The 26,749-nt window shown below is 45.0% G+C and overlaps 2 protein-coding genes and 1 long non-coding RNA gene across 5 annotated transcripts in view; 1 reads left to right on the top strand and 2 right to left on the bottom strand.

Moving 5' to 3' along the window:
- BRINP2 (BMP/retinoic acid inducible neural specific 2) overlaps positions 1-26,749 on the top strand; it is a 361,798-nt gene that overhangs the window by 124,293 nt on the left and 210,756 nt on the right. The window lies entirely within an intron of this gene.
- LOC130282963 (uncharacterized) overlaps positions 5,645-26,749 on the bottom strand; it is a 34,076-nt gene continuing 12,971 nt past the window's right edge. The window contains exons 2-5 of one of the 2 annotated variants that reach the window (XR_008846568.1): positions 19,987-20,054; positions 8,461-8,561; positions 6,265-6,413; positions 5,645-6,132 (exon numbers count right to left, since the gene is read on the bottom strand). This is a non-coding gene — a long non-coding RNA (uncharacterized LOC130282963). Of the gene's footprint in view, positions 6,133-6,264; positions 6,414-8,460; positions 8,562-19,949; positions 20,058-26,749 lie in introns of those variants that run through there. The other variant, XR_008846567.1, reaches the window with a different exon arrangement.
- On the bottom strand, positions 22,587-24,196 carry LOC130282962 (fragile X messenger ribonucleoprotein 1 homolog). The gene has a single exon (XM_056532004.1). It carries the CDS (start codon positions 23,981-23,983, stop codon positions 22,973-22,975), a length of 1,011 nt encoding a protein of 336 aa, XP_056387979.1. The 5' UTR covers positions 23,984-24,196; the 3' UTR covers positions 22,587-22,972.

The following is a 26,749-nucleotide window of genomic DNA, read 5'->3' as shown; positions in this document are numbered from 1 at the left end:
AAAAATTGGATAACAACTTAGATAAGCCCCTTCCCTAATAAAAGTTTGAATCACCCTCCTTTCCCCTTTTTCTAATAAAATTATATGAATAAACATTAGTTGATATCGCCGCGTGCGACAATGTCCAGAATTGCATATTTTTGGCGGCTTCATATACCATAAAAAATGTTTAAGAAGTGATAAAAATAATAATGGTACCAATAAAAATAACAGATCATAGCACAAAAATGGGCCCTCACATTTTTCCATATATGGAAAAATAAAAAGTTATAAGGGTCAGAAAAGGGCTATTTTAAGTACGCTAATTTTTGTACAAAAAATTATAGGGGGAAATTTATCAACACCTACGCAAAGGAAAAGTTGACCAGTTGCCCAAAGACCTCTGCACCACTCTTCCTCTACACCGGTTTTGATAAATCTCCTTCATATTTTTTAAGTAGCAAAATAAAACAAAACCTATTTTGGTGAATACCTTTTTTCTTTTAAATCAACTAGTGGCAGAAAGTTAAACATATTTGTAAATTACTTCTATTAAAAAATCTTAATCCTTCCTGTACTTATTAGCTGCTGAATACTACATAGGAAATTCTTTTCTTTTTGGAATGCTCTCTGATGACATCACGAGCACAGTTCTCTCTGCTGACGTTATAATAATAATAACGCTTTGTTTATTGTTGTCCTTAGTGGGATTTGAACCGAAGTCCCCTCCACTGCAAGACAGCAGTGCTAACCACTGAGCCACCATACTGCCCTAAGCATACATCTGCTATGCATGGTTGCTTAAATGGACAGAGATGTCAGCAGAGAGCACTGTGCTCGTGATGTCATCAGAAATGAATTTCCTCTGTAGCATTCAGCAGCTAATAAGTACTGGAAGGATTAAGATTTTTTTAATAGAAGTAATTTACAAATATGTTTAACTTTCTGCCACCAGTTGATTTAAAAGAAAAAAGGTTTTCACCGGAGCACCCCTTTAAGTTGGGTATCATTTTAATCGTATGGGTCTACAGAGTAAGGAATATGTGTGATAATAATAATCATGTTTACCAAAAAAGTGCACTACATAGAAATGGAAGCCCCCAAAAGTTACAAAATATCTATTTATTTATTTTTTCGCCCCACAAATTATTTTGTGCTGTAGATTTTGTGGTGAAATGATTGATGTCATTACAAAGTACAATAGGTCCCGCAAAAAAAAAACAATCCCTTCTATTCCTTCCTCCTTTTTCCTTAGATGATGTGTTAGGGGAGATATGAAAAAGGGTGAAAGAGTAAACCTTGTGCTTTTAAGGCCTTGAGCTGTGTAAGGGGCCCCAAAATTTCTGATGGCAGCCCTGTTGCCAGATCATTTACAATGGCGCCAAATCCACTAAGGAAATTCGGGAAGTAAATTTCCATATTTTTCGCCGTATAAGACGCACTTTTTCTTCCCCAAAACTGGGAGGGAAAAGTTGGTGCATCTTATACGGCGAATACGCATTAAAACCCTGTCCTATTGTGGCGGTCCCTGTGGCCATCAACGGCAGGGACCCACGGCTAATTCAGGACATCACCGATTGCGGTGATGCCCTGTATTAACCCTATAGACTCAGCGATCAAAGCTGACCGCCGCATCTGAAGCGAAAGTGACACTAACCCGGCTGCTCAGTCGGGCTGTTTGGGACCGCCGCTGTGAAATCGCGGCGTCCAGAACAGCTTACAGGACACCGGGAGGGACCTTACCTGCCTCCTTGGTGTCTGCTCCATGCCGGCACTCTCCTTCATCGTCATCACGTCATCGCGCATGCCGTTCCGTCATCCAATAGGAGCGGCGTGCGGAGCGACGTGATGGTGGCGACCGAGAGTGAGGATACCGGACAGCAGAGACGTTCCGGAGTGACGGGGACACCCCGGGGACGCGGCGATAGCGATGGAGGGCGACATCCAGGGCAGCGGTGACGAGCGGTGACGAGTCCGGAGCGGCGGGAACATGTGAGTATTACCTCCTATACCAGTGGTCTTCAACCTGCGGACCTCCAGATGTTGCAAAACTACAACTCCTGGGAGTTGTAGTTTTGCAACATCTGGAGGTCCGCAGGTTGAAGATCACTGTCCTATACTTTACATCGTATTTGGTTGGGAATCTTTTTTTTCTAGATTTTCCTCCTTTAAAATTGGGTGCGTCTTATATGCCGGAGCGTCTTATATGGAAAAATACGGTACTCACTGAATTTCCTCAGTGTGAACATATCCCAAATCCAGATGCACCCCTGGTAAGTTTGCCGTGCCAGCCAGTGGCACACTGTAGGCTCTCACTGCCTTTTTGCCTCTTTGGACCAGCGGAATAAAGGTGATTTTCTTGGTTAAATAGCACAGATAGAAAATATAAAGGTAGAATGCGTACTAGTGCCCTACGTGATATGTTAATCTGTCAGCTGTTTGCATCGCTTGCAGCAGGTGACAGATTCCCTTTAATAATTACAGGATTGATGATGTGTTCGCATCACTTTATGCTGTTATTTACATTGATACTTTGGTTAAGAGTAATTTGTTTACAAAACATCGACCTGTTACACTGGATATGTAAGTTGGAGGCCTACACGACACGGGGGCGCGCTGAGCAGCTCCACTGCATCACAAGGCAACATGGTCGTATAAAGGGAAGGTTGGTGACCTATGACAAACTCCCTTTTAATTAAATATGAGAGACAAATAGTAGTGATAGAAAAATACTAAAATAGCATAAACATGGGATTTAAAGGGGTACTCCGGTGCTTAAACATCTTATCCCCTATCCAAAGGAGAGGGGATAAGATGCCTGATCGCGGGAGTCCCGCCGCTGGGGACCCCCAGGATCATGGAAGTGGCACACCCTTTGTAATCAGTCCCCGGAGCGTGTTCGCTCCGGGTCTGATTATGGTCGACCGCAGGGCGGGCGGCGTGTGACGTCACGCCTCCACCCCGTGTGACATCACGCTCCGCCCCTCAATGCAAGCCTACGGGAGGGGTCGTTATAGATATCAAGCCCCCTCCCAGCGGCTTGCATTGAGGGGCGGAGCATGACGTCACACGGGGCGGAGGCGTGACGTCACACGCCGCCGGCCCTGCGGTCGCCAGTAATCAGTCCAGAAGCGAACACGCTCCAGGCACTGATTACAAAGGGGGTGCCGCGTGCATGATCACGGAGGTCCCCAGCTGCAGGACTCCCGCGATCAGGCATCTTATCCCCTATCCTTTGGATAGGGGATAAGATGTTTAAGCACCAGAGAACCCCTTTAAGAGGCAGAGTGCATACAATATAAGGCCAGGCAGGGCAGAAAATGGCTCATAGATGACAAAGATCAAACCCAGAGGATGGAAACCACATTAGGTTATAAAATATTGCATGTTTTCTGAAAGCTTGTAGACATCCCGGACATACTTCCAGCAGATGTAGTACAATGTACATCAATAGAGCAATTTCATTGTGCTGGGGATACGGCTGTCCTGAGAATAAGCCATTAATTAGAAAGGTAGAAGAGATGGACGGATGGTCTTTATCTGCTGCCAGCATACTGTCCTATGTAAATCCCTAATCTGTGCAGAGCCGGCGGTGTCCTTGTAGATTACGGGCCCTTCACTTGGGTCTTATGTGTTATCACTAGTCCAGAATGATGCTGAATTAACAAGTAGTGACCCTCTAATTTTCCAGGAATGGGATTTATATAGGATTTAGAACCATGCCATACGGTCTTGTTTCCATGGGTGTTAATGTTTTTCATCGTTCTTATGTGTTCGGCATTGTTCTGTTTATATCTGCTTTATAGTGAACTGAATACAGATGGAGCACATGAGTTTGTCAGTGGGATATCATGATGTGTTATTCAAGACAAAAAGAGGAATTCGTCAGGCTATTTAGAACCTTTTTTTCTAAGTCTAAAATAGTCACACAAAAAGTCTCTCACTTCCCATGCGACTTTTGTGAGACTTTTGCTTTTGAAAGTGAACTACAATTTGCAGTGCTTTAGACTAGTGTTATGCAGTGGGCACCTATTCATTATGTGTGACTTTTCTCTGAAAGTCGCAAAAAAAAATCGCAGCTGCCGAACGCTTGGATCGGGCAGTCGTGACATCACGGCCACGCCTCTCGTGACACCACATCACACCCCCTCAATGCAAGTCTGTGGTAAGGGTCGTTGTGGGCCTGCTATTCTGCCTACTCATGTCTATTAGTTTATTTTGGGGCAGTTGCTACGTAATCTCATCTCACAGCGGATCAATAGGTGTAATTGCAAATAGATAGAGAGCCGGCACTGTAGTGTATGTAGTCTGGCGATCCCGTGGTGTGCTGAAGCTGTGCTGTTATGAATGGACGGGTGGCATAAATGTCAGGGGTGCGCTTACATGGAACATGTAGTGTAGCTAAATGTGACGAGTAAGAAAGTACATAAACGCACTCACCCGGTTTCATGCCAAAGAAGGGGTAACTTTATTCCAGGAGTTACATGGAATAGAGGAATCAAGGTCGTGAAGAGAAAGGAGGTAGAGCCCGGCCAAGCTCATGGAACGACGGTCCCGTTTTGCAGGTTCTCTGCTCTTGGTCACGCATGTGTAGTGTTTTACTTTTTATTATTTGTTAGTGTAGTGTAGTGTTTTTAGGGTACATTCACACAGGCAGGGGTTCACAGTAAGTTTCCTTGAAGGAAACCCACTGTAAACCCGCTCGTGTGAATGTACCCCGCCCCAAACCTTCAGCTGTGGCAAAATGACAACTCCCAGAATGCACTGACAGACCGTACATGCTAGGAGTTGTAGTTTTACAACAGCTGTAGGCACACTGGTGGGGAACCACTGAGTTAGAAAACAGACTCTAGCTCAGTGATTCCAACCCATGGGCCTCCAGCTGTTGCAAGACTACAACTCCCAGCATGTACGGTCTGTCAGTGCACTCTGGGAGTTGTAGTTTTGCAACAGCTGGAGGCACACGGGTTGAAATCACTGAGTTAGGAAGCATACTCTAGCTCAGTGTTTCCCAACCAGTGTGCCTACAGCTGTTGCAAAACTACAATTCCCAGCACGGCCAGACAGTCAGGGATGCTGGGCGTGTAGTTCTGCAATATCTGGCCCTTCAGATGTTGCAGAACTACAACTCCCAGCATCTCTGACTGTCTGGGCATGCTAGGATTTGTAGTTATGCAACAACTGGGAAAGAACAGTTTGGAGACCGCAGGGGATTGGAGGGGGTGGCAAAACTGCCACCTCGCTCTTATCCTTTAGGCTGGTCGGAGCTGTCTCTGACAGCTCCGATCATGCTTATTTTCCGGGAGATCGGGTCACCAGTGACCTGATTTGCCCGGATCACGGCAAATCGCAGGTCTGAATTGACCTGCGATTTGCTGCGATCGCCGACATGGGGGGGTCTCAGGACCCCCCTAGGCATTGCCACGGGATGCCTGCTGATAGATATCAGCAGTTATCCCGGTCCGATCACCGCCCGGTGAGCTGCGGTGATCGGAAATACGTAGGGCGTATGGATACGCCCTCCATCCTTAAGTGACGGGACACAAGGGCGTATGCCTACGCCCTTCGTCCCCAAGGAGTTAAAGGAAATCTGATCTGTCACCAGTGTCACCTGCACTAACCTGTCAGTACCGACAGGTAGTGCAGGTGACACTGATGACAACGGCACTTGCCTTGTCCCGTTCTGTGTAGGGGATCTCCGGTAATCTTCGCCGTTAGCTTCAGCAACAACGTAATCTCCTCTGTTTACAAGCAGCAACAACGGAACCTAAACGAGGGGGGGAAAAACAGGGACATATAGCCGTGTGAACACACCCTAAGGTACCTGTTGCCTTCTGCAACCCATCAATATTTGCTTTACTTGGCCATTTTTGGTATAAAACATTCCATATTGCCCATTTTCTTTAATAGTGTGCTAGAGTTGGAAGTGATGGAAATGTCTGAGGAGCACCAACGAGTGTGGGCCACTTACAAGTCACTCTAGAGAACCATTAGGAGTCTGAGTGAAAATCTTCTGATACGTTCCTCTAGAATCTCACTAATCTTTCAGAAGTCAGACGTTTGATCCTGACCAAGGTGTTACGTGGAGCGAGTACATTCTTTAAGGCATCTCCTGTGGTTTCTTAGCATAGACACATCTGAACTGTAGATTTCCTTGGGGAGGAATCAGTCTTTGAATAAAACATTCTGCTATGAGTATAGTGGATGAATAGTATATTACTTATATATGTAACCAAAGAATACCAGGTATAATGCATGCTGATAACCTATTCTCTTAATACTTACCTTAGATTGATGGCACAACATGAGCTTTGTTTCAAGATTTCTTCTTTGTGTGCAAGCAGACATTTACACTTGGAAAGATCCTCTGAATAATTTGCTTCTCATTTTTCTCAGTCACCGTTTCTAGTATGGTGGTATGGTAATATATATCACTGGATGATACATCAAAGTCATGTAGGATGAAAATGAGTATAATTATGTGCACAGCAAAGCATATTTTCTCACCTGTGTCTGTCCAGACACTTGACAGTTCTAGAACATTCCATGGATGACTTAGAATTTATAGACATAACATAGCTGTGGGGGGCAATGTTTCTCATTGAAGAGAGCCAGCAATGCTTTATGGGAGAAAGTATGCAAATGAAATAAGCAGAAAGCAAATTGACCCTCTAGTGCCACCTTTTGGCAGTAGCTTTCCTGTAAGCCAATTTCTAAACTCCGCATTTAAACCAGGGACAGGGTACTTGCTACTCGTTGGCGCAACTACAGAGTAGGGTACTGGCTGGCTGAGATGCCCTGGATGCAGCTCTGAGACGAGTATTAACTTTCATTAAAGAACTCCATCTATGAGACCCAGAGCTGCATCAAAGTCACATAAGGCAGCCAGCACCCTGCTTTGTATTGCTGAGGTGCAAGAACCCCGAAACAGCTGCCTATATATAGGTTTCTGGCTCAAATAATGTACATGATCCTAATGCAAGACTTGTTTAAGGAAAACAGTCACCCTTATCACCCACACTAAATCCAATACACTGGGTTATAGTGTGGGTGATCAGGGGTCCAAGGAGGGGTCACTTACCAAAATCGGTCCAGTGGTTCCTTTGATATTGGAGAATTTCTGTTGCTCAATTGAGTTAATTGGGTGCTGGAGGCGGGGCCCCCCAACGGCTGCCTATTCCCTGCTTCTTTTAGCCTCCTCTACTACTGGCCCCTCTAATATCATATTCAGCGACTCAATGTCCTTGTGATGTAAGTCGCATGTCATGTGAGAGAAGCACTCAAAACAAAGCGCATGCGCTATTCTTTGACAGTCGTCTCTCTCCTAATCATGTGAGAGCTGAATCTTGCGAGAGAGCGACTGTAAAAGAACGGCTGCACTCAAGTGACATGCGACTCACACCACTAGGACGCTGAGTCGCTGAATGGGAAGAGGCTAAAACATAATGTTTTTATGTTAACCATATTTTGGAAGAATTTTTGGTGATGTATTTTCTGATTTTCCATTTTACTGTGTATATATTAAGATAATCCTAAAATCTTGCAGTTTCTATTCTGGCCACTAGGCCTAAAACTAAGCTGCAACTTCCTGTTTTGTACATAAAATTTCCCAGCTGTCTTCTCCTTATCACCATAGACAGGAGTTCTGTGAGAGATGACTCCAAGCAAGATGGCATCCCATTATAATGTACAAAAAATGTACAAAAAAATTGCAGTCAGAATATAGAAGCAGATTAGAAAAAAAGAACATCTGTTTCTACTCTGTTTCATAATATATCATATGGGACAATAAATTGATGAATTAAAAAAGAAACTCCAGCAATAAAAAATCCAACAAAAAAACCTATAGTGTATCCATTACCTCCAAAAACATGTTGCAGCAAAATGTCCAAAGTTTTGATTGGTAGGGCTCTGTTCAGGTGCCCATCTATCACTAGAATGAGCAGGAAGAAGTACGCACTTAGCGCTGCTTAGAAAGTTATGAGATCAAAAGGAGCGTGTCTGTGCTGAAATGGGTGGAGTGACCAATGTGTGGGAGGTAAATAAGTCACCTCCCACCTTGAAACAAAGAATCCTTGGGATTGTAGTGTGATGGAGGCCATGGAAACTGAAAGTAGCTAGTTCCCAAAAACAAGCCAGCAGCGTGGTGGGGGGACACAGGACATGGCCATTTACCACCAACACAAGCACAGATCCTTGGTAAGCATGTCCATTCCTGCATGAATGACACTTAATAACTAAAGTCACCTTATGTTGGATGACCCCTTTAAAGGTTTTTTTTAAAAGCTAAAATGACAAAGAAAGGAATCACCATCCCTAAAAATCTCTGAGATCGAGAGGGGTTAAAGGGTTGGATATCAACTTACAAGGCAGCGACCTCCAATAGATGGTGCTGGAGAGATAGTTTTCTGTCTAGAAAAGAGCTAATTTTTATACATAACATAAAAAATATTCTAGATATCCATAAAGTTGTTCACTTACAACCACAGAAGGGCCTACATGGAGTACTGCAGTCAGGATAAGAGGGATGGATTTTCTTTGGCTTTTCAACGCTTTAGGATATTTTGATTCCAAGATGGCATCTGCTAACAAATAGAGGTTGAGAGGTTATACAAATGAGTAGAAAAATAACATTGATCTGCTATAAACTCTGATTATTTTGCACATTGATTTTCAGACAAACATTCACAAGCCTCTCATGAGAGCTCAGACGGATATGGTAAATTCTAGCAAATATTCGCATTCACTCGCAATGAGAATACACATGTTTTTCCAGCCTTGACAAATAGATCCTCCTGTGTTTGTCATTTACAATTTTGCATGGCTGAATATTTTTGTTTTTGTTTTTGCGCAACAAAATGTTTGTTGTCACACACTGTGTTTGTCAGATTTTTATGATTATCTTTTGACTGCCGTAACAGGGATTTATGTCTTCTCCTTTGTGTACAACTTGATAAGAGGGATTCTATTGAAATGCTAACCAGTAGGCACAGAAAGGAAGTGTGGATGATTTTTTTTCCCTTCTCCACTTGTACAGTAGGGCCACTTCTGTCACGTATCACTGGCAAAAATTGGAGGGCAATGTTTTTTTATCACACAAAGCAACCTCTGCAGTGCAAGACACATTGGGGAAGTTTTATCGATGTCCTTCAGTTCTTAAAGTTTTCTTAAAAAAAGGCTGTGGCCATAAGATTCCATGATGTTTAAATAGCCTAGGGTGCCCTGATCACACATTTTTACAGTTTTGCGATACACCCTTCCATTCCTGAGATATGAGGGTTTATAGTTATCTGACAATTCAGGGATTCAGTCAGATGGGTGTGTGAACTTAATTTTAATAATGGGAGGGAATATCAGGAGATAGGTGGGATTATAAAAGTCAGGGGGGGGGTGTATTAGGTATAAACGCCCCTCAATGTACAACATTGAATGTTGTACATTGAGGGGCGTTTATACCTAATACACACCCCCTGACTGTATAATCCCACCCATCTCCTGATATGCTCTCCCATTATAAAAATTAAGTTCCTGCCCTTCGGACTGATTTCCTGAATTGTGAGACCCTCATAACTCAGGAGCAAAAGGGCATATTAACCCCTTAAGGACCGGGCGTTTTTTGGTTTTTGCTCTTTTGCTTTTTCCTCCTTACCTTTAAAAAATCATAACTCTTTAAATTTTGCACCTAAAAATCTGCATTATGGCTTATTTTTTGCGCCACCAATTCTACTTTGTAATGATATCAGTCATTTTACCGAAAAATCTACGGCAAAACGGGGAAAAAACATCATTGTGCGACAAAATTGAAAAAATACAGCCATTGTGTAACTTTTGGGGGCTTCCGTTTCTACGTAGCACATTTTTCGGTAAAAATGACACCTTATCCTTATTCTCTAGGTCCATATGGTTAAAATGATACCCTATTTATATAGGTTTAATTTTTATTACTTCAGAAAAAAATCATAACTACATGCAAGAAAATTTATACGTTTAAAGCTGTCATCTTCTGACCCCTATAACTTTTTTATTTTTCCGTGTTCAGGGCGCTATGAGGGTTCATTTTTTGCACCGTGATCTGAAGTTTTTGTCAGTACCCTTGCATTGATCTGACATTTTGATCGCTTTTCATTCATCTTTTCATGATATAATAAGTGACCAAAAATACGCTATTTTGGACTTTGGAATTTTTTTGCGCGTACGCCATTGACCGTGCGGTTTAATTAGCAGTATATTTTTTTAATTCGGATATTTCCGCACGCGGCTATACCACATATGTTTATTTTTGTTTTTATTTACACAGTTTTTTTTTATTATTGGAAATGCCGGGTGATTCACACTTTTATTAGGGGAAGGGATAATTCAAAGGGTTAAGGATTTTTTTACACTTTTCTTTTGCAATATTATAGCCCCCATAGGGGGCTATAACATTGCATTTACTGATCTTTAACAGTGTTCAATGCATCTCCATAGGGATGCAATGATCAGTGTTTTCGGCGATTGATTGCTCAAGCCTGGATCTCAGGCTTGAAGCATTCAATCGGCAATTGGACTGCAGGAAGGAAGGTAAGAGACCTTCCTCCTGTAGTACAGCTGTTCGGGATGCCGCGATTTCACTGCGGCGATCCCGAACAGCTCCCTGAGCTAACCAGCACTTTTTACTTTCACTTTTAGCCGCGTGGCTCAGCTTTGAGCGCGCGGCTAAAGGGTTAATAGTGCGTGGCACCGTGATCAGTGCCGCGCGCTATTAGCGGCGGGTCCCGGCTTCACTTTGACACCGGGCCCGCCGTGATATGATGCGGGGTCACCGTGGGACCCCGCGTTATATCACGGGAGCGGGACCAAGGACCTACTCATACGTCCTTGGTCCTTAAGGAGTTAAGAACCTGTGAAAAGGTGTGTGATCAGGGCACCCTTGGTTATTTAATAACAGCATCATTTCAATATTTTGGGTTGGTCACTGGATATAGCATCAGGCATCAATTGATGAACAGGTCTAATCTGTTTTCAGTCAACGTCTCAAGGTCAGATTCATGGGACTTGAAGCTGGAGACGTAATAGGGCCCCCCTCGAAGTTTGCACCAAAATTTACACTGGTGTAACGTACAAGTTGAGCATTTGCCCATAGTAACAGCCTGATTCCATTTTAACAGGCTTTTTTTTTTTCTAACGAAATAAGCAATATGATTGGTTACTATGGGCAACTGCTTCACATTTCCTTTACACCAATTATATTAAATACTCCCCATTTAATTTTTTTCTAGGAAGAATTTAAAGGGGTACTCTGCCGCCAAACATCTTATCCCCTACGTGACATCACGATACTCAGTCCCCTACACCGCCCGTCATCACCCACAGAGCGATCCTCGCTCTCTGCAGCTGAAAAACGGGGGTGCTGCAGGAGAGATCGCAGGGGTCCCCAGCGGCGGGAGATGTTTAGCGCTGGAGTATCCCTTTAAGGGTATTCTCACTAAATAGTTAATCTTTTTCCACATGAAAGATCATAATTAGATGATGGGTGTCCAACTTCTGTGACCCCACTGATCACCAGAGTATAAACCATTTTTTGCCTAGGTTTGAAATCTCTAAATGTGGCTCCATAGAGAATAAATGAAGTACTGGCTACATAACAGGGCCATTTTCCCTTCATTCATGTGACCAGCCTGGGTCCCATCAATTTGATTCCCACTGATCATCTCACCTAGTTTTCATCTATCTTATGGATAGGGGATAACTTTAAATTGTGTGAATACCCCATTAAGAATCCCACTAGCAACATTTATCCTCTATCCATGAAAAAAGTGGTAAATGTACGAGTGCTGAACGTCCAACTGTGGGGACCCCTATTAATCATGAGAATGATGGTCCTAAATTCTCCTGTGTGGATGGAGTGGTAGTATGCTCGCTGCTCAATAAGCTGTCTTTGGGACTGACAGAGATAAATGAGCAAAGTACTCAGCTAGCGATGTCCCTTCCATAGACAGTAAATGGAGAAATGGTCAGGCATATTACTATGTAGGGAACTCCATTCTCATGGTTGCCAGTAGTGATGAACGACCCCCCCCCCCCCTAAAAAAACAAAAAACAAAAACATTTAGAGAAGTTTTGCTCAAATTGGCGCAAATTTATTTCAGATTCGATGGGAGATTTAGATTTATAGATTTATCTTGGCTCTACACTGGCTGGCGCTAGGTACAGAGCGTCTGGCAAAGTGAGTGTGAAGAGATAAGTGGGGATGCATAGAACAGTAAGCAGATCATAGAACATGGCTGATTACTGTTTAGAAGTATAGCTTCTTTACTGGGAATGCTCCCAGCCCCGGAAACGTAAACTGAGCAGCTTTTATGCCTCACTGTTCAGTAAGTACAGGAAAAGGCTGTCTCGGCATGCTGATAGTTGTAGGTTGGCAACAGCTGTAGAGCAACAGGCAGGGATGGCTCTGCCTATAGGCAAAATAATTAATTAATAAATAATTAATTTAAAAAAAAAAGTGAATTCAAATATAGAAAAAAAACAGATGGTCGCACATCTACAATATGCACATTGATCTAAGGCTTCTTGGCAAAATGTATTAAACTAGCAGGTCGTTCGTGTACTTAATGATCATAAAGTGCAAGTCCGATGCACGGCCACCTGTAAGTAGCGGGTCCCTAACATCCCTAGCATAATAAAAAAATAAAAAAGACCTCATATAAATATATTGTCTAGAATCAAAAGCTTATTATGACTACCAAAATGATGAGGGAAAAACAAAAATATTTTTTAACATGTATTATTATTATTTTAAGGATTTGCACATCATAATATTTAATGTTAGCTAATTGTGCAAGATGTCTTGTAGAGGAGCTTACAAATGGGACCTGTGTGCTTAGGAGAAGAAAGGGTCATTTTCCAGCCTGGCAGGGACATGAATGCACATTTCCTGACAGTTACTGTGGACAATCCTTGGCGGTCACGTTTAGCGCTCACAAAGCTAATGCAAATTCTGCTTCAGTTCAAACAAAAACACTTTCCAGTCAAGATGACGTCTACTAGTAAATGAGGCTGGCTGCAGGCGGACAGGAAGACGAGGGGATGGAGAACAAAACCGGGTGGGGGATTGAGCAGAGACAACTGCAGGAAGATGAAAAAGGGTGCAATGAGGACAATGAAATAGTAAAAAAGCAGTTTAATAAAAGAATGTATTTATTTCAAACATTGAGACTAAAAATGTGGTATACTAATGGCTAGGGGGGCAGGGGTCTTAGAGGAAGGAAGGGGTTTATTCAGTGATCCCATTAAGTTCCTTACAGTCCTTCTTTCCTCTGCTAAAAATAGTTTGCAGTAGGGAGCAATATCTGTGAGGCACATGTGGTTGCCCAGTACTGGATGGTGTTTCCCCATACCTTTGCTTCCCCGTCAGGCAGTGTCCCTCATTGTCCCCAGGGCCCCCTGCAGTTGTCTCCCCCATGTAAATATGTTGTGTATTAAATTGTGTGTTGTATCTTTAATAAATGTACCATGTGATTTTACCCAGGAGGTACTAGTGACCAGCTAACCCCAAAGGAGACCTATGGGCTCCGTGCTTGTCTCCCCAAATAAACCCTGGGTGGAGCTAGCTTCTCTCTCTTGTTCCTGGAGTCCAGTGCAGTCAAGTCATCTTAGTGTGTGTGTCCAGAACATTGGAGACCTTAAATCAAGTCCTGCAGCTACAAGTAAAGTCCTGCAGCCTCAAGTAAAGTCCTGCAGCCACAAGTCAAGTGCAAAGTAAGCTAAAGTCACAGTCCTGTCAGTCAAGTCAAGTCTTCTGTCTATCCAGCATGGCCTGCACTAAATTCTCCTGTTTACTACAAGTCCCAGCAAACCTGTGAGGTCTCTGTGTCACTGGTCACCTCCTTGGGCCCTAGCTGTACTGCATAGACTGTGACAACTGTCTACCCTATGTAAAGCTACAGTTGTCCATAACTTGGCTTCAGTGTCTTCATTGCCGCCGTGCCTAGCCCAGGATCCAGCGGGTGGTTAAGGCTAAACCACACCCTGGCATCACAAACACAAGGGGTTAATACCATCTGCCCCTCAGGCAACAACATCTGCCCTGCATCCCCCCCCCCCCCATACCACACACATATAGAGAGCCTGTTAGTCCTGATTCCCTCACTCACACATAAAAGTAGCCTGTGGGACCTGTTGCCCTTTGTCCTCTAATAAAGAAGGTGTGCTTTCTTGTTCACACACAGAGCCCACAAGTCATTCTTCCCCTACCCACCCATAAAAAGAGCATGTGAGTCCTGCTTCCCTCGCGCTGCACAGATGGGCTGTGAGTCCTGCTTCCTCCACCCACACATAGAGAGCCTATGAGTCCCGCTTCCCCCAACAACATATAGAAAGAACCTGTAAGTCCCGCTTGCCCCTCCCACACATAGGAAGACCCAAGTCCCACTTCCCCCACCCACACGTAGAGGAAGCCTGTGAATCCTTATTCCCCTATACACCCATAGAAAGAGCCTGTAAGTCCTGCTTTCCCCATGTACACATAAAAAGAACCTGTAAGTCTTGTTTCCCCTGCCTACAAATGGAAAGCCTGTGAGTTCTGCTTCCTTTACTCACACATAAAAAATACTTTAATTCCTGCTTCCTTAACTCACATGTAGTCAGCCTGTGGGTCCGGCTTACCCGACAAAACATTGAAAAAGCCTGTGAGTCCCACTTCTCCTACAAACAGATAGTAGAAGCCTATGAGTCCAGTTTCCCTTTGCCAACACATAGAGAGTGCCTTTGAGTCCTTGTTCCCCCACCCACACATAGAGTGCCTGTGAGTCTTTGTTCCCCCACCCACACATAGAGTGCCTGTGAGTCCTTGTTCCCCCCCCCACACATAGAGAGTCTGTGAGTCCTGCTTCTCCCACCCACCCAGAGTGATTGACAGTTATACAAACACAGGAAAATCTGGTAATTCTTGTGTATAGTCTTTCAGAACATAACATGGGATATGTGGTATTTGGGTGAGAGCGTAGTGGCTGGGTGCTCTATAAGCCCAGTATAGTCTCAGTAGAAAAACAGCAACCAATCTTCTTTCTTTATATATATTTTATCAATATTTGGCTGCTTTCACACTATTAAATGTATCCGTTTTAAAGATCCGTTCAATGTTCCGTTATAAAAACCCTGAAAATCGTCCGTTAAACGGCCGTTACAAAATCCTATACGGACGTTAGAAAGTCCCAATATGGTCTATGGGATTTTTACATTATCCTTTTTAACCCGTTATCGCCCGTTATCAATAACAGACATTATTTTGTGAGGAAAGATGCATGCTCTATTTCTTCTGTTCATTCTCCCGTCACAAAATAACGTCCATTATTAATAACAGGCGATAACGGGTTAAAAAGGATAATGTAAAAATCCCATAGACCAATAATGGGATTTTCTAACGTCCGTATAGGATATTGTAACGCCCGTTTAACGGCCAATTTTCAGGGGTTTTATAACGGAACATAGAACGGATCTTTAAAACGGATACATTTTATGGTATGAAAGCAGCCTTACAAACAAATCCAACAATAAGTACGGTAATCACCGAAAGTGTGTCAAGATCGTCCGCAGGACGATCTTGACACACTTTGGGTGATTACTTATTGTTGGATTTGTTTGCAATATTGACATAATATATTTAAAGGAAGAAGATTGGTTGCAGTAACTATAGCGTATGTGTTCATTTTTCTACTAATACTTGTGTGTAGGCAGGGAAGCACAAGATTAGTGTCCTGACCCTTGATAAAGCCGGTTCCCTCCGGTGAACCATCGGGGCCCGGGGGGGGACGGGACGGGACACTATTGTATGCATTTTAAACTGCAACCTCGAGTTGGATAGAGGAGTAACTCATAGGATCCCAACAAGGGACCCATTATAAAATAATTGATCCATTTATATGGCATAATATATCTCCAACTTACTAGAAGCCCAGGAGGGCCTATAAACCAACTGTCACGATTCGGCTTACAGGTAGTGGATCCTCTGTGTCAGCGAGGGATTGGCGTGGACCATGCTGGTGGACCGGTTCTAAGAGGCTAATGGTGTTCACCAGAGCCCGCCGCAAAGCGGGATGGTCTTGCTGCGGCAGTAGCAACCAGGTCGTATCCACTAGCAACGGCTCAACCTCGCTGACTGCTGAGAAGGCGTGGGACAGAAGGACTAGGCAGAGGCAAGGTCAGACGTAGCAGAAGGTCGGGGCAGGCGGCAAGGTTCGTAGTCAAGATGGATAGCAGGAGTTCAGGTAACACAGGCTTTGGACAACACTAAACGCTTTCACTGGCACAAGGCAACAAGATCCGGCAAGGGAGTGCAGGGGCAGTGAGCAGATATAGCCAGGGAGCAGGTGGAAGCCAATTAAGCTAATTGGGCCAGGCACCAATCATTGGTGCACTGGCCCTTTAAGTCTCAGAGAGCTGGCGCGCGCGCGCCCTAGAGAGCGGAGCCGCGCGCGCCAGCACATGACAGCAGGGGACCGGGACGGGTAAGTGACTTGGGATGCGATTCGCGAGCAGGCGCGACCCGCTGTGCGAATCGCATCCCCGACGGCCATGTCAGTGCAGCGCTCCCGGTCAGCGGGACTGACCGGGGCGCTGCAGGGAGAGAGACGCCGTGAGCGCTCCGGGGAGGAGCAGGGACCCGGAGCGCTCGGCGTAACAGTACCCCCCCTTTAGGTCTCCCCCTTTTTTTGTCCGACAACTGCTTTACCTGGGACGAGGACTAGTGTTGAGCGGCATAGGCCATATTCGAATTCGCGAATATTCGCGAATATATGGACGAATATTCGTCATATATTCGCGAATATTCGCATATTCGTTATATTCTCGTTTTATTTTCGCATATGCGAATATTCGCGTATGCGAAAATTAACATATGTGAATATTAGCATATACAAAATTAGCATATGCGAACATTCGCATATGCGAAAATTTACGCATATGCGAATTTTCGCACGCCAGTCTCACACAGTAGTATTACAGCCTTCTTTACACCACACAAGCTGGAAGCAGAGAGGGGTGATCACTGTGATGTGTAATGTGAAAAAAAAAAAAAAGAAAAAAAAACGAATATTCGTAATTACGAATATATAGCGCTATATTCGCGAAATTCGCGAATTCGCGAATATGCGATATTCACGAATAATATTCGAATTGCGAATATTCGCGAGTAACACTAACGAGGACACCGGGAGTGAATGGAGGGTTTCCTCAAAGGCAGGCAGTACAGCAGGAGTGGGAATGGGGAGGGAGGGCAGAGGGCGAAGCCTGGCACGGGGCAGTGTGTCACCAGGACGGGGGCCATGAGGAGGCACTGAGGCTTGCCTGACGGGACTGGGAGGGGGGGAGAGGCACTTCCTATGGCAAGCAGAGTCCCAGTTCTTGATCTCCCCGGTGGTCCAGTCAAGGGTGGGAGAATGAAGCCGGAGCCATGGCAGACCGAGGAGGACCTCAGAGGTACAGTTGGGAAGGACGAAGAACTCAATCACTTTGTGATGGGGTCCAATACACATCAAGAGGGGTTCTGTGCGGTAACGCACGGTGCAATCCAATCTGACTCCGTTGACCGCGGAAATGTAGAGCGGCTTGACGAGACGGGTCACCGGGATGCAGAATTTATTCACCAAAGACTCCAAAATGAAATTCCCAGAGGCACCAGAGTCCAAGCAGGCCACGGCTGAGAGGGAGGAGTTGGCTGAAGGAGAAATCCGCACGGCCACCGTGAGACGTGGAGAAGCAGACTTTGAACCAAGGGACGCCACACCCACGTGAGCTGGGTGCGTGCGTGCGTTTCCCAGACGTGGAGGACGAATAGGGCAATCCACCAAGAAATGCTCGGTACTGGCACAGTACAGACAAAGATTTTCTTCCCTACGGCGATTCCTCTCTTCCTGGGTCAGGCGAGACCGATCCACTTGCATGGCCTCCTCGGCGGGAGGCCCAGGCGTAGACTGCAAAGAATGCTGTGGGAGAGGTGCCCAGAGATCTAAGTCTTTTTCCTGGCGGAGCTCCTGATGTCTCTCAGAAAAACGCATGTCAATGCGGGTGGCCAAATGGATAAGTTCTTGCAGGTTGGTAGGAATCTCTCGTGCGGCCAGCACATCCTTGATGCTACTGGATAGGCCTTTTTTAAAGGTCGCGCAGAGAGCCTCGTTATTCCATGATAATTCGGAAGCAAGAGTACGAAATTGGATGGCGTACTCGCCCACTGAAGAATTACCCTGGACCAGGTTCAGCAGGGCAGTCTCGGCAGAAGAAGCTCGGGCTGGTTCCTCGAAGACACTACGGACTTCAACGAAGAAGGACTGGACTGTGGCTGTGGCAGGATCATTGCGGTCCCAGAGCGGTGTGACCCAAGACAAGGCCTTTCCTGAAAGAAGGCTCACTACGAACGCCACCTTAGACCGTTCTGTAGGAAACAAGTCCGACAACATCTCCATATGCAGGGAACATTGAGACAGAAATCCACGGCAGAGTCTAGAGTCCCCATCAAATTTGTCCGGCAGGGACAAGCGGAGGCTAGGAGCGGCCACTCGCTGCGGAGGAGGTGCAGGAGCTGGCGGAGGAGATGGTTGCTGCTGTAGCAGAGGCAGAAGTTGCTGTAACGTGGCGGTCAACTGCGACAGCTGCTGTCCTTGTTGGGCAATCTGCTGCGATTGCTGAGCGACCACCGTGGTAAGGTCAGCGAGACTTGGCAGCGGCACCTCAGCGGGATCCATGGCCGGATCTACTGTCACGATTCGGCTTACAGGTAGTGGATCCTCTGTGTCAGCGAGGGATTGGCGTGGACCGTGCTGGTGGACCGGTTCTAAGAGGCTACTGGTGTTCACCAGAGCCCGCCGCAAAGCGGGATGGTCTTGCTGCGGCAGTAGCAACCAGGTTGTATCCACTAGCAACGGCTCAACCTCGCTGACTGCTGAGAAGGCGTGGGACAGAAGGACTAGGCAGAGGCAAGGTCAGACGTAGCAGAAGGTCGGGGCAGGCGGCAAGGTTCGTAGTCAAGATGGATAGCAGGAGTTCAGGTAACACAGGCTTTGGACAACACTAAACGCTTTCACTGGCACAAGGCAACAAGATCCGGCAAGGGAATCCGGCAATCATTGGTGCACTGGCCCTTTAAGTCTCAGAGAGCTGGCGCGCGCGCGCCCTAGAGAGCGGAGCCGCGCGCGCCAGCACATGACAGCAGGGGACCGGGACGGGTAAGTGACTTGGGATGCGATTCGCGAGCGGGCGCGTCACGCTGTGCGAATCGCATCCCCGACGGCCATGTCAGTGCAGCGCTCCCGGTCAGCGGGACCGACCGGGGCGCTGAAGGGAGAGAGACGCCGTGAGCGCTCCGGGGAGGAGCAGGGACCCGAAGCGCTCGGCGTAACACCAACATAGAGGTTGTGTTTTTTACACACAATTTATATTATTTGCACCTCACCAGATCAAATCTTTTAGTGAAAAAATAGTAAAAGTTAAATTTTAAGGTAAAGCCCTAGTAAAAGGGCTTAGTCCTGAAGGGGTGTATATACCCTGAAGGGAATTGGAGTAAAGAAAAAAGATAGGCAGGTTAGCACGACTCACAGGTTTTGTGCATGGGGGGGATGAACTCCCAGGCTTTTTCTCTATGTCCTGGCATCAGTTATACATAAAATACTGCATTACATGACAGAGAACAATATATAATGCGGCTCCGCAGCTCCCTCTCCATCGTATGTTGCCCTCTTACAAGGAACAGATCCAATTAAATTGAAGTATTTGTGATTATTTTAGCAGAACCCGATATCTATCACCTCATATGTGGTCCCAACCTGCTTTCCGCCAGGTTCATTCTCATCTGCTTCACACCTGTAATCTCCTTTTCACCATCTCTCACATGTTTTGCACCTTCTTAACCTCCCTCTGCCTCCTCCTTTTTGCATCCACTTCCCTTCGGTGGAGAGCTGGCACATATTTACACAAGTCGAGAATAGAACTCTGCGTACAGCATATCATCAGCGCCACACTTGTCAGAATTGTTACCGCAGCAGAAGAAGATGATACTCCAAGTCTGTCTCCTCAGCTATCACCGCCATATAGAGGACTCACTTCTGTGAAAAGATCATAAATATTAGTACACGGAAAACTAATTGCTTGTTTACCTCTGTGGGCTTTTAAGATCTAAAAAAGAAGAAGAGTTCGTAGAAAAATATAATGATCCTGTAATTAGTCGGTGACCTGCAATGACCAGAGTATGCGGCAGCGTGATGATGGCTCCTAGGAATACACTGAATGGCATCCTATGCACAAATCTTCATTGCTTACCCCCACATTTTTTCAAGCGATATTTTGATGAAACTTGGTGCACACGTTACTTAAATGTCATCTAAAAATATAGTAGATGGACTTTTTTAAACATCCTGATGTCTGTCTGGCAGGCAGGTAAAGAGAATTAATGGGGCAGTGGATGGGCTATGAAGACAGCATACAGGGTCAAGATATGTGGTCGAGATTTGAGGACAGGATATGAGTTTGGGAAATGAGTCGGGGTATTTGAGGTCAGGATATGAGAACAGGATATGAGGTCGGGATATGAAGTCGGGATATGAGAACTGGATATGAGGTCGGGATATGAGAACAGGATATGAGGTCGGGATGTGAGGATGGAATATAGATGGGATATGAGATTTGAATATGAGAATGGGATGTAAGGTTGGTATATGAGGTCGGGATATGAGGACGGAATACAAGGATGGGACATAAGGTGGGGATATGAGAACAGGATAAAAAGGTCAGGATATGAGGTTGGGATATGAGGACAGGATATGAGGTCAGGATATGAGGATGAGATATGAGGTTGGAATATGAGGTTGGAATGTGAGGTCACAATATGAGGACGGGATATAAGCTACAGATATAAGGTCAGGATATGTGGTACATATATAAGATTGGGATATGAGGACAGAATGTAAGGAAGGAATATAAGACGGATATGAGATTCCGAAATGAGGACAGGATATGGGGATAGGAGCATCATTGTTGCTTTTCCACTCCCACAAGGTTTAGGTTGGAAGACCGGGCAATGCTTGGTACTCAGCTAGTAGACAGCATACAAGTAGGCAACCTTTAAGTGGAATGCATACCTTCTGCTTAGAAAAGGTGCAGCTAGATGCAGCCTCCCTTGGGGGTAATAGCCGATCACTGGGGATTAGAGAAGATGGACCCGTGGTGATCAACTACTTCTAATGAAAATGGTTGTCTTCATGAGATAACCCTTTTAAAGACCACTAAAATTACTGCTTTCTGTTTGCATACCCTTTTTTTTATTTTGGTATACTGTCTATGTTTGCAGTATGTAAATTTTTAATTTAGGATATGTAACATTGTTTACACTTACAATAGTTGTATTACTTCATATTATTTAAACATTTTACTTTTTTTGTTTTTATGCTTGATTTGTTTTACTTTTTAACCTTTTTTTATGTGAGCAATTTTATAATAATAGTTACATGGGACTTAGAGAATACAGAGCGCACAACTCTTAAAGGAGTACTCCACTGGAAAATATTTTTTTTTCATCAACTGGTGCCAGAAAGTTAAACAGATTTGTTATTTACTTCTAATTAAAAATCTTTATCCAACCAGTACTTATCAACTGCTATATGCTCCACAGGAAGTTATTTTCTTTTTGAATTTCCTTTCTGTCTGACCACAGTGCTCTCTGCTGACACCTCTGTCCATTGTAGGAACTGTCTAGAGCAGGATGGGTTTGCTATGGGGATTTGCTCCTACTCTGAACAGTTCCTAAAATGGACAGAGGTGTCAGCAGAGAGCACTGTGGTCAAACAGAAAGGAAATTCAAAAAGAAAAGAACTTCCTCTGTAGTATACAGCAGCTAATAAGTATTGGAAGGTTTAAGATTTTTAAATAGAAGTAATTTACAAATCTGTTTAACTTTCTGGCACCAGTTGATTAATTTTTTTTTTTTTCCATCGGAGTACCCCTTTAACCATGAAGTGAAATAGAGTCTGCATTAAAGCCTGCATTTGCACTTAGTATCATATAATCCAGCAGGGGGAAGCTGGGGGAAGTATGAGTATTAAGGGAATGAGTGGGAGAATGATATCTCCAAATCCAGGGGTGTAAACTTTACGGCATCATACCCAAGAAGACGAGGCTGTAATCACTGTCCTAGGACTAAATACTCATGTCAATGTAATATTTAGCATAATATTTATCCTTTTCGACACTTAAGGCCCCTTTCACACTACATAATTACTCAGTTTTCGAAAATCGGCAGTAAAACAGCAGTTACAAAATCCTATACGGCCGTTAGAAAATCCCATTATAGTCTATGGGATTTTTCTAATAGCTGTTTTAACCCATTATAGCCCATTATTAATAACGGCCATTATTTTGTGACGCAAAATAGTATCGGGAGAAATAGTTCATGAACTATTTCTCCCGTTACTATCTTCCGTCACAAAATAACGGCCGTTATTAATAACGGGCTATTACGGGTTAAAACTGCTATTAGAAAAATCCCATAGACTATAATGGGATTTTCTAACGGCCGTATAGGATTTTGTAACTACTGTGACGATCCGTCTTGGGGATTAGCTCTGGGATCGTCCTGGACCACGCCACAGGATGCGTTTCTTCTCAATAAACCGGCAAACAGTGAGTCCTTTCTGCAATTCTGGCTCCTCGCCAGGTTTATTAACCGGGATGCAGGATAAACAAAACATAAAAATAACTCCTAGGCCGTCTAGCCACTCACTACACATGTAGCATGCCCTGACTAATAACTGATGGGCTTTTCCCTGTCAGTTTAAACACAATAAGTCCTGCAGCCTTATAAGACACAGTTCACATTTGAACATAAAGTCCCATTCGTACAGCCACCTTGCTATATGTTACAGGAGCCGCGTCTCTCACTCCGGGAGTCCACGCTTGTGTCCTCAGCAGCCCTTGCTGTGCCCGCCTGGCACTGGACACGGTATCTCCCCCCTCTAACAGCCACTTCTGTCTAGGGGAGAGCCCAGATTATTCTGTTTCTCTTGCTTTTAAGGACCCTTCCCCTTTCTGCTGCCTCATTGATTAGTCCACAGGTGGAGATTTCTGCAGGATCAGTGTGGGAAATGCACCCTTTCCTTGCCACACTGTCACATATCCCCCCCCTCTGCTCAGACCACCGGGGATGAGCACTTGTCTTCAAAAGACAGTGCACACACGACCATGTATCTGTCCTTCTCTTTGGTCTAGTTAGCTGAAGTTGGTCCACTTTCTTCAACCTTTTGAGGTGGTAGTCCAGTAGAATGGTTGCTTTAGTAACACTGTCCTTTGTGCCCAGGAATACAAAGGGGACCATTCCCTCGTCTTGGGAGCTCTTCTTATTACTCTCAACTCTCACTCTGACTACCGCTGACTGGTCGACAACCTTCTGAATGTGCCTTCCTTTCTTCCCAATGAGTTTTCCCACCAAGTTTCGGGGAACCCACATTACCACCTCAGCCAACTCCAGGTAACTTCTTGCCTTCTTCACAGCATCTTGGTTCTCACCATACACATGACACGTACATGTATCTTTATCAAGAATAACAGCAGTCACCCCAGGGATTCTCCTTGCTTGGTGTATATTTGTGCCACGAGTGCCGATTACTGAGCGCATCAAGTCTTTTCGTACATCAAACTGCACATGGAATCTAGACACTGACAGACATAAGCTTTCCAGATTCTTGCTGGCTTCTTTGATTCTCGATATCACAGACAATTTTGTCCGAAGACTTCGGAAATGGATGTTACCCAACATGTTCACCCTCTGAATGGTAACTTCATTGTCAGACAAGATGACCAGCTGGGCATTCTCTGAGTCATAAGACACCGAAAAGGCTTCCACTGCCTTTGAAAAGTCTTTATGAGCCGATTCCTTTACGCACATCTGCTGTAAGTCTTCAGGAACTTTCAGCTTCACTTTATAGAAACTGTTCTTCACAACTGGTGTTCCAAAGACTTCCTTGGAGCCTCCTACCTTCTTCATGTTGCTCAAGGCAACGCCCTGGACACTGGCTGCAAACAAGATAGTCCTTTTTTGCCTCTGCCTTCTCTCACCAAAGGCTGGACTGTAGTGTGAGCTTCTCTGGCCCCGACCATCCAAGTTTGTACCGCCTTTATTTTTCTGATCACGGACTCTGCATCCAGACTCCGGAGCTTCTTGTGAGACTTGCTTCAGCTGCTTTGTTTCTTGAGCCCTTTGCTCAGACTCTGACACTTTTAGAGGAGGCATCTCCATCTCCAGCAGCTTCTTCTGCAGACTCTCGGTTTTCATTCTGAGTTCTTCATACAACTGAGCAATTTGCGCTTCAAGTCTCCCAACGGCAAGTTTCTCTTTGTGCAGTTCTGCTGCAGCCTGGTCACTGCATTCTTTTAGGACCTTCATGTCCCCTTTCAGCTTTAAGTTTTTCTGCTGCTCACTCTTGAGTTTAGAGGAGTTCACCTTCTCTCTTTCTAGCAATTCTGTCAAGTTATTGACAGTATCTTCCAGGGACAGCAGTTGTCTCATCTGCTCATTGTCTTTACTCAGTAGCTCCATCTCGGACACTTTCTGCTCATAGACTTTTAGCTGAGCCTCTTGTTTGGAGATCTGCCTTCCCAGCGAATCCAAGGTAGCTGCATGAGACTTAATGTGCATTTCGTTCTGCGCCTCCAGGCTCTGCACCTTATGAGCCATTACCACTTTCTCCTTCTCAAGCTCTTTCATGGCTACCAACCTAGCCTGGTGATCACTTTGTAGAGCCCGATATGCCTCAGACAGAACATTCACTTCTTCCTCCTTGAGTGACAACTGCTGGACCAGCCTCTCCAATTCGCTCTCCTTGCTGGTCACATGACCCTGGGAGCGGAACAGCTCATCCTGCAGAGCCACAAGCTCACTTTGGTGGATCTCCATATCTTTCTGCATCTGAAGCTTCGCTTCTTTCTCTTTCTTCAAGTCTACAAGCGATTTTTCTTTGTCCTCCATCAGGTAATACACCTCTTCTTCTTTTTGTGCCAATTTTGAAGAAATCATCTGTAAGGTTTCTTCAAGATTCTGGATCTGCTCTCTTTTCTTACAAAGTCCAGCTCGGTTTTTCCGAGATCTCTTACTTACAGTGGTCTCTTCACTCTCGCTGCAGGAACTTGAGACATTCTCTTGTCTTCTGACCGTCACCTGTTCTTGGCCTGTCTCTTCCTTTGAGCCAACTTGATCCAGCTCTTCTCCTCCTTTAGGAGTTGTCTTCCCGTTTGCAAGGGACTTGGTCCCATGGGCCTTAGGGTAGTTCCTGGACAGTTTCTCGCTGTCTCTCTGCTCACTCGCAGACTTCTCTTTCACTTCAACATTATCTCTCTGCTGTCCAGCAGAGACATCAAGGGCCTTGGGGTCTGCAACAACATCTGGTTTAATGGTTCTACCTTCCCAGTCAGGATCCATCTCTGGTTCAGATGTCACATTTCCTTCACTCAGGACTCTGTCAGTGACAGTAAGTGCAGCACCCGGCTCCACATGTACTTTCTTCAGCACTTTTGCTTTATCCACAGCCATCACTGTAGCTTCCTTTTCGGCCACCATCTTCTCTTCTAGATGACCATGCAATTTCAGCCCCCCTTTTGACTCATCTTTAACTTGAGGATGGAACCTATGTTCCAGAACCTGCTCCGTTTCTGGTTTTACTGAAGACTCTGTTTCAGTCAGAGGCACACTCTTCACTTGAGTCTCCGGATCCTCTTGGACTTGACTCACAGTCTGTTCTTCAGCTCTCCCAGCAATCTGGCAGACCCCTACCTGACATGTGTCTAGTGACTGCTGATACTCCCTGTCCTTAGCCTCTGCTGAGTGACTCTCACCTAGTGTGTGATGCAAGTCAAGTGTTGTGGGCCTATCAGTTGTACCTGCTCTAGTCACCTGACAGTCTTCCCATAATTGCGGGAAAAATTGAAAATTTGTCCCCAGTACTACATCATTCTCCAAGGAGGGCGCTATTGCAACCTTGTGACTCACTGTACCATAGGGAGTAGAAAAACAGACATCAACAGTTTTATAACCCCAAAAATCAGCCTGTATAGACACTATGTCAGGATCTGGCTTTCTGCTACTGGTCTTTACCAGACTTATTGCCAATCTCGGGTCTAGAATAGCCGCCATCTTTTTACCATCTACAACCAACTCACACAAGTTTTCTTTTGTCCTGTCTGAGTTGGCAGCAGTACACATTACATCAGAAGACATAGGCATGCATGTTTCACACAATACAATATCACATTGCACATGTTCAGAATTGACAGGACAGTTCATATCTACGTGACCTAACTCATGCAAATGGCCTTTTGCAATATTTTCTCCCAGTCCGGCATTCAACCTTTTCTGTTCACTAGACTTTTTTAGTCCAACCTGCAGAGTGTGAACAGTCCCATCAGCCTTCATGAGGTGCGCCCCACCCTCACATGATTTTGCACTTAGACACAGGTTGGAGACATCTTGGACAGAGTTCACACAGTCATCTAGCGAGACAACGCCAACCTTTACCTCAGGAACCTTTGTGTGCGATTTCTCTGGCACATTCTCCCCATTCCACAAAGGCCAAAAATAGGGGAAGTCTCTGCCCAATATAAACTCCACATTAAGCTCTGCACACACCTCCATAACATGGCTTACTGTCCCATAACAAGTTTCAAAGTCAATCAGAACAGTCTTACCAGTCTCTAGTCGGGTCTTCAAAAAGGGTAGTATGTCCGGCATGACTCTGGATACAGCCTGGCGACAATCCAG

The sequence above is a fragment of the Hyla sarda genome, chromosome 7, assembly GCF_029499605.1.
Source record: "Hyla sarda isolate aHylSar1 chromosome 7, aHylSar1.hap1, whole genome shotgun sequence".
Lineage (NCBI taxonomy): Eukaryota > Metazoa > Chordata > Amphibia > Anura > Hylidae > Hyla > Hyla sarda.
The sequence above is the reverse complement of the archived record's forward strand: the minus strand, read 5'-3'. Positions and strand labels throughout refer to the sequence as shown.

What these genes read in the sequence shown, in the direction of transcription:
- LOC130282962 (XM_056532004.1), bottom strand. Translation starts at nt 23,983, where the DNA reads ATGAAGAAGGTAGGAGGCTCCAAGGAAGTCTTTGGAACACCAGTTGTG.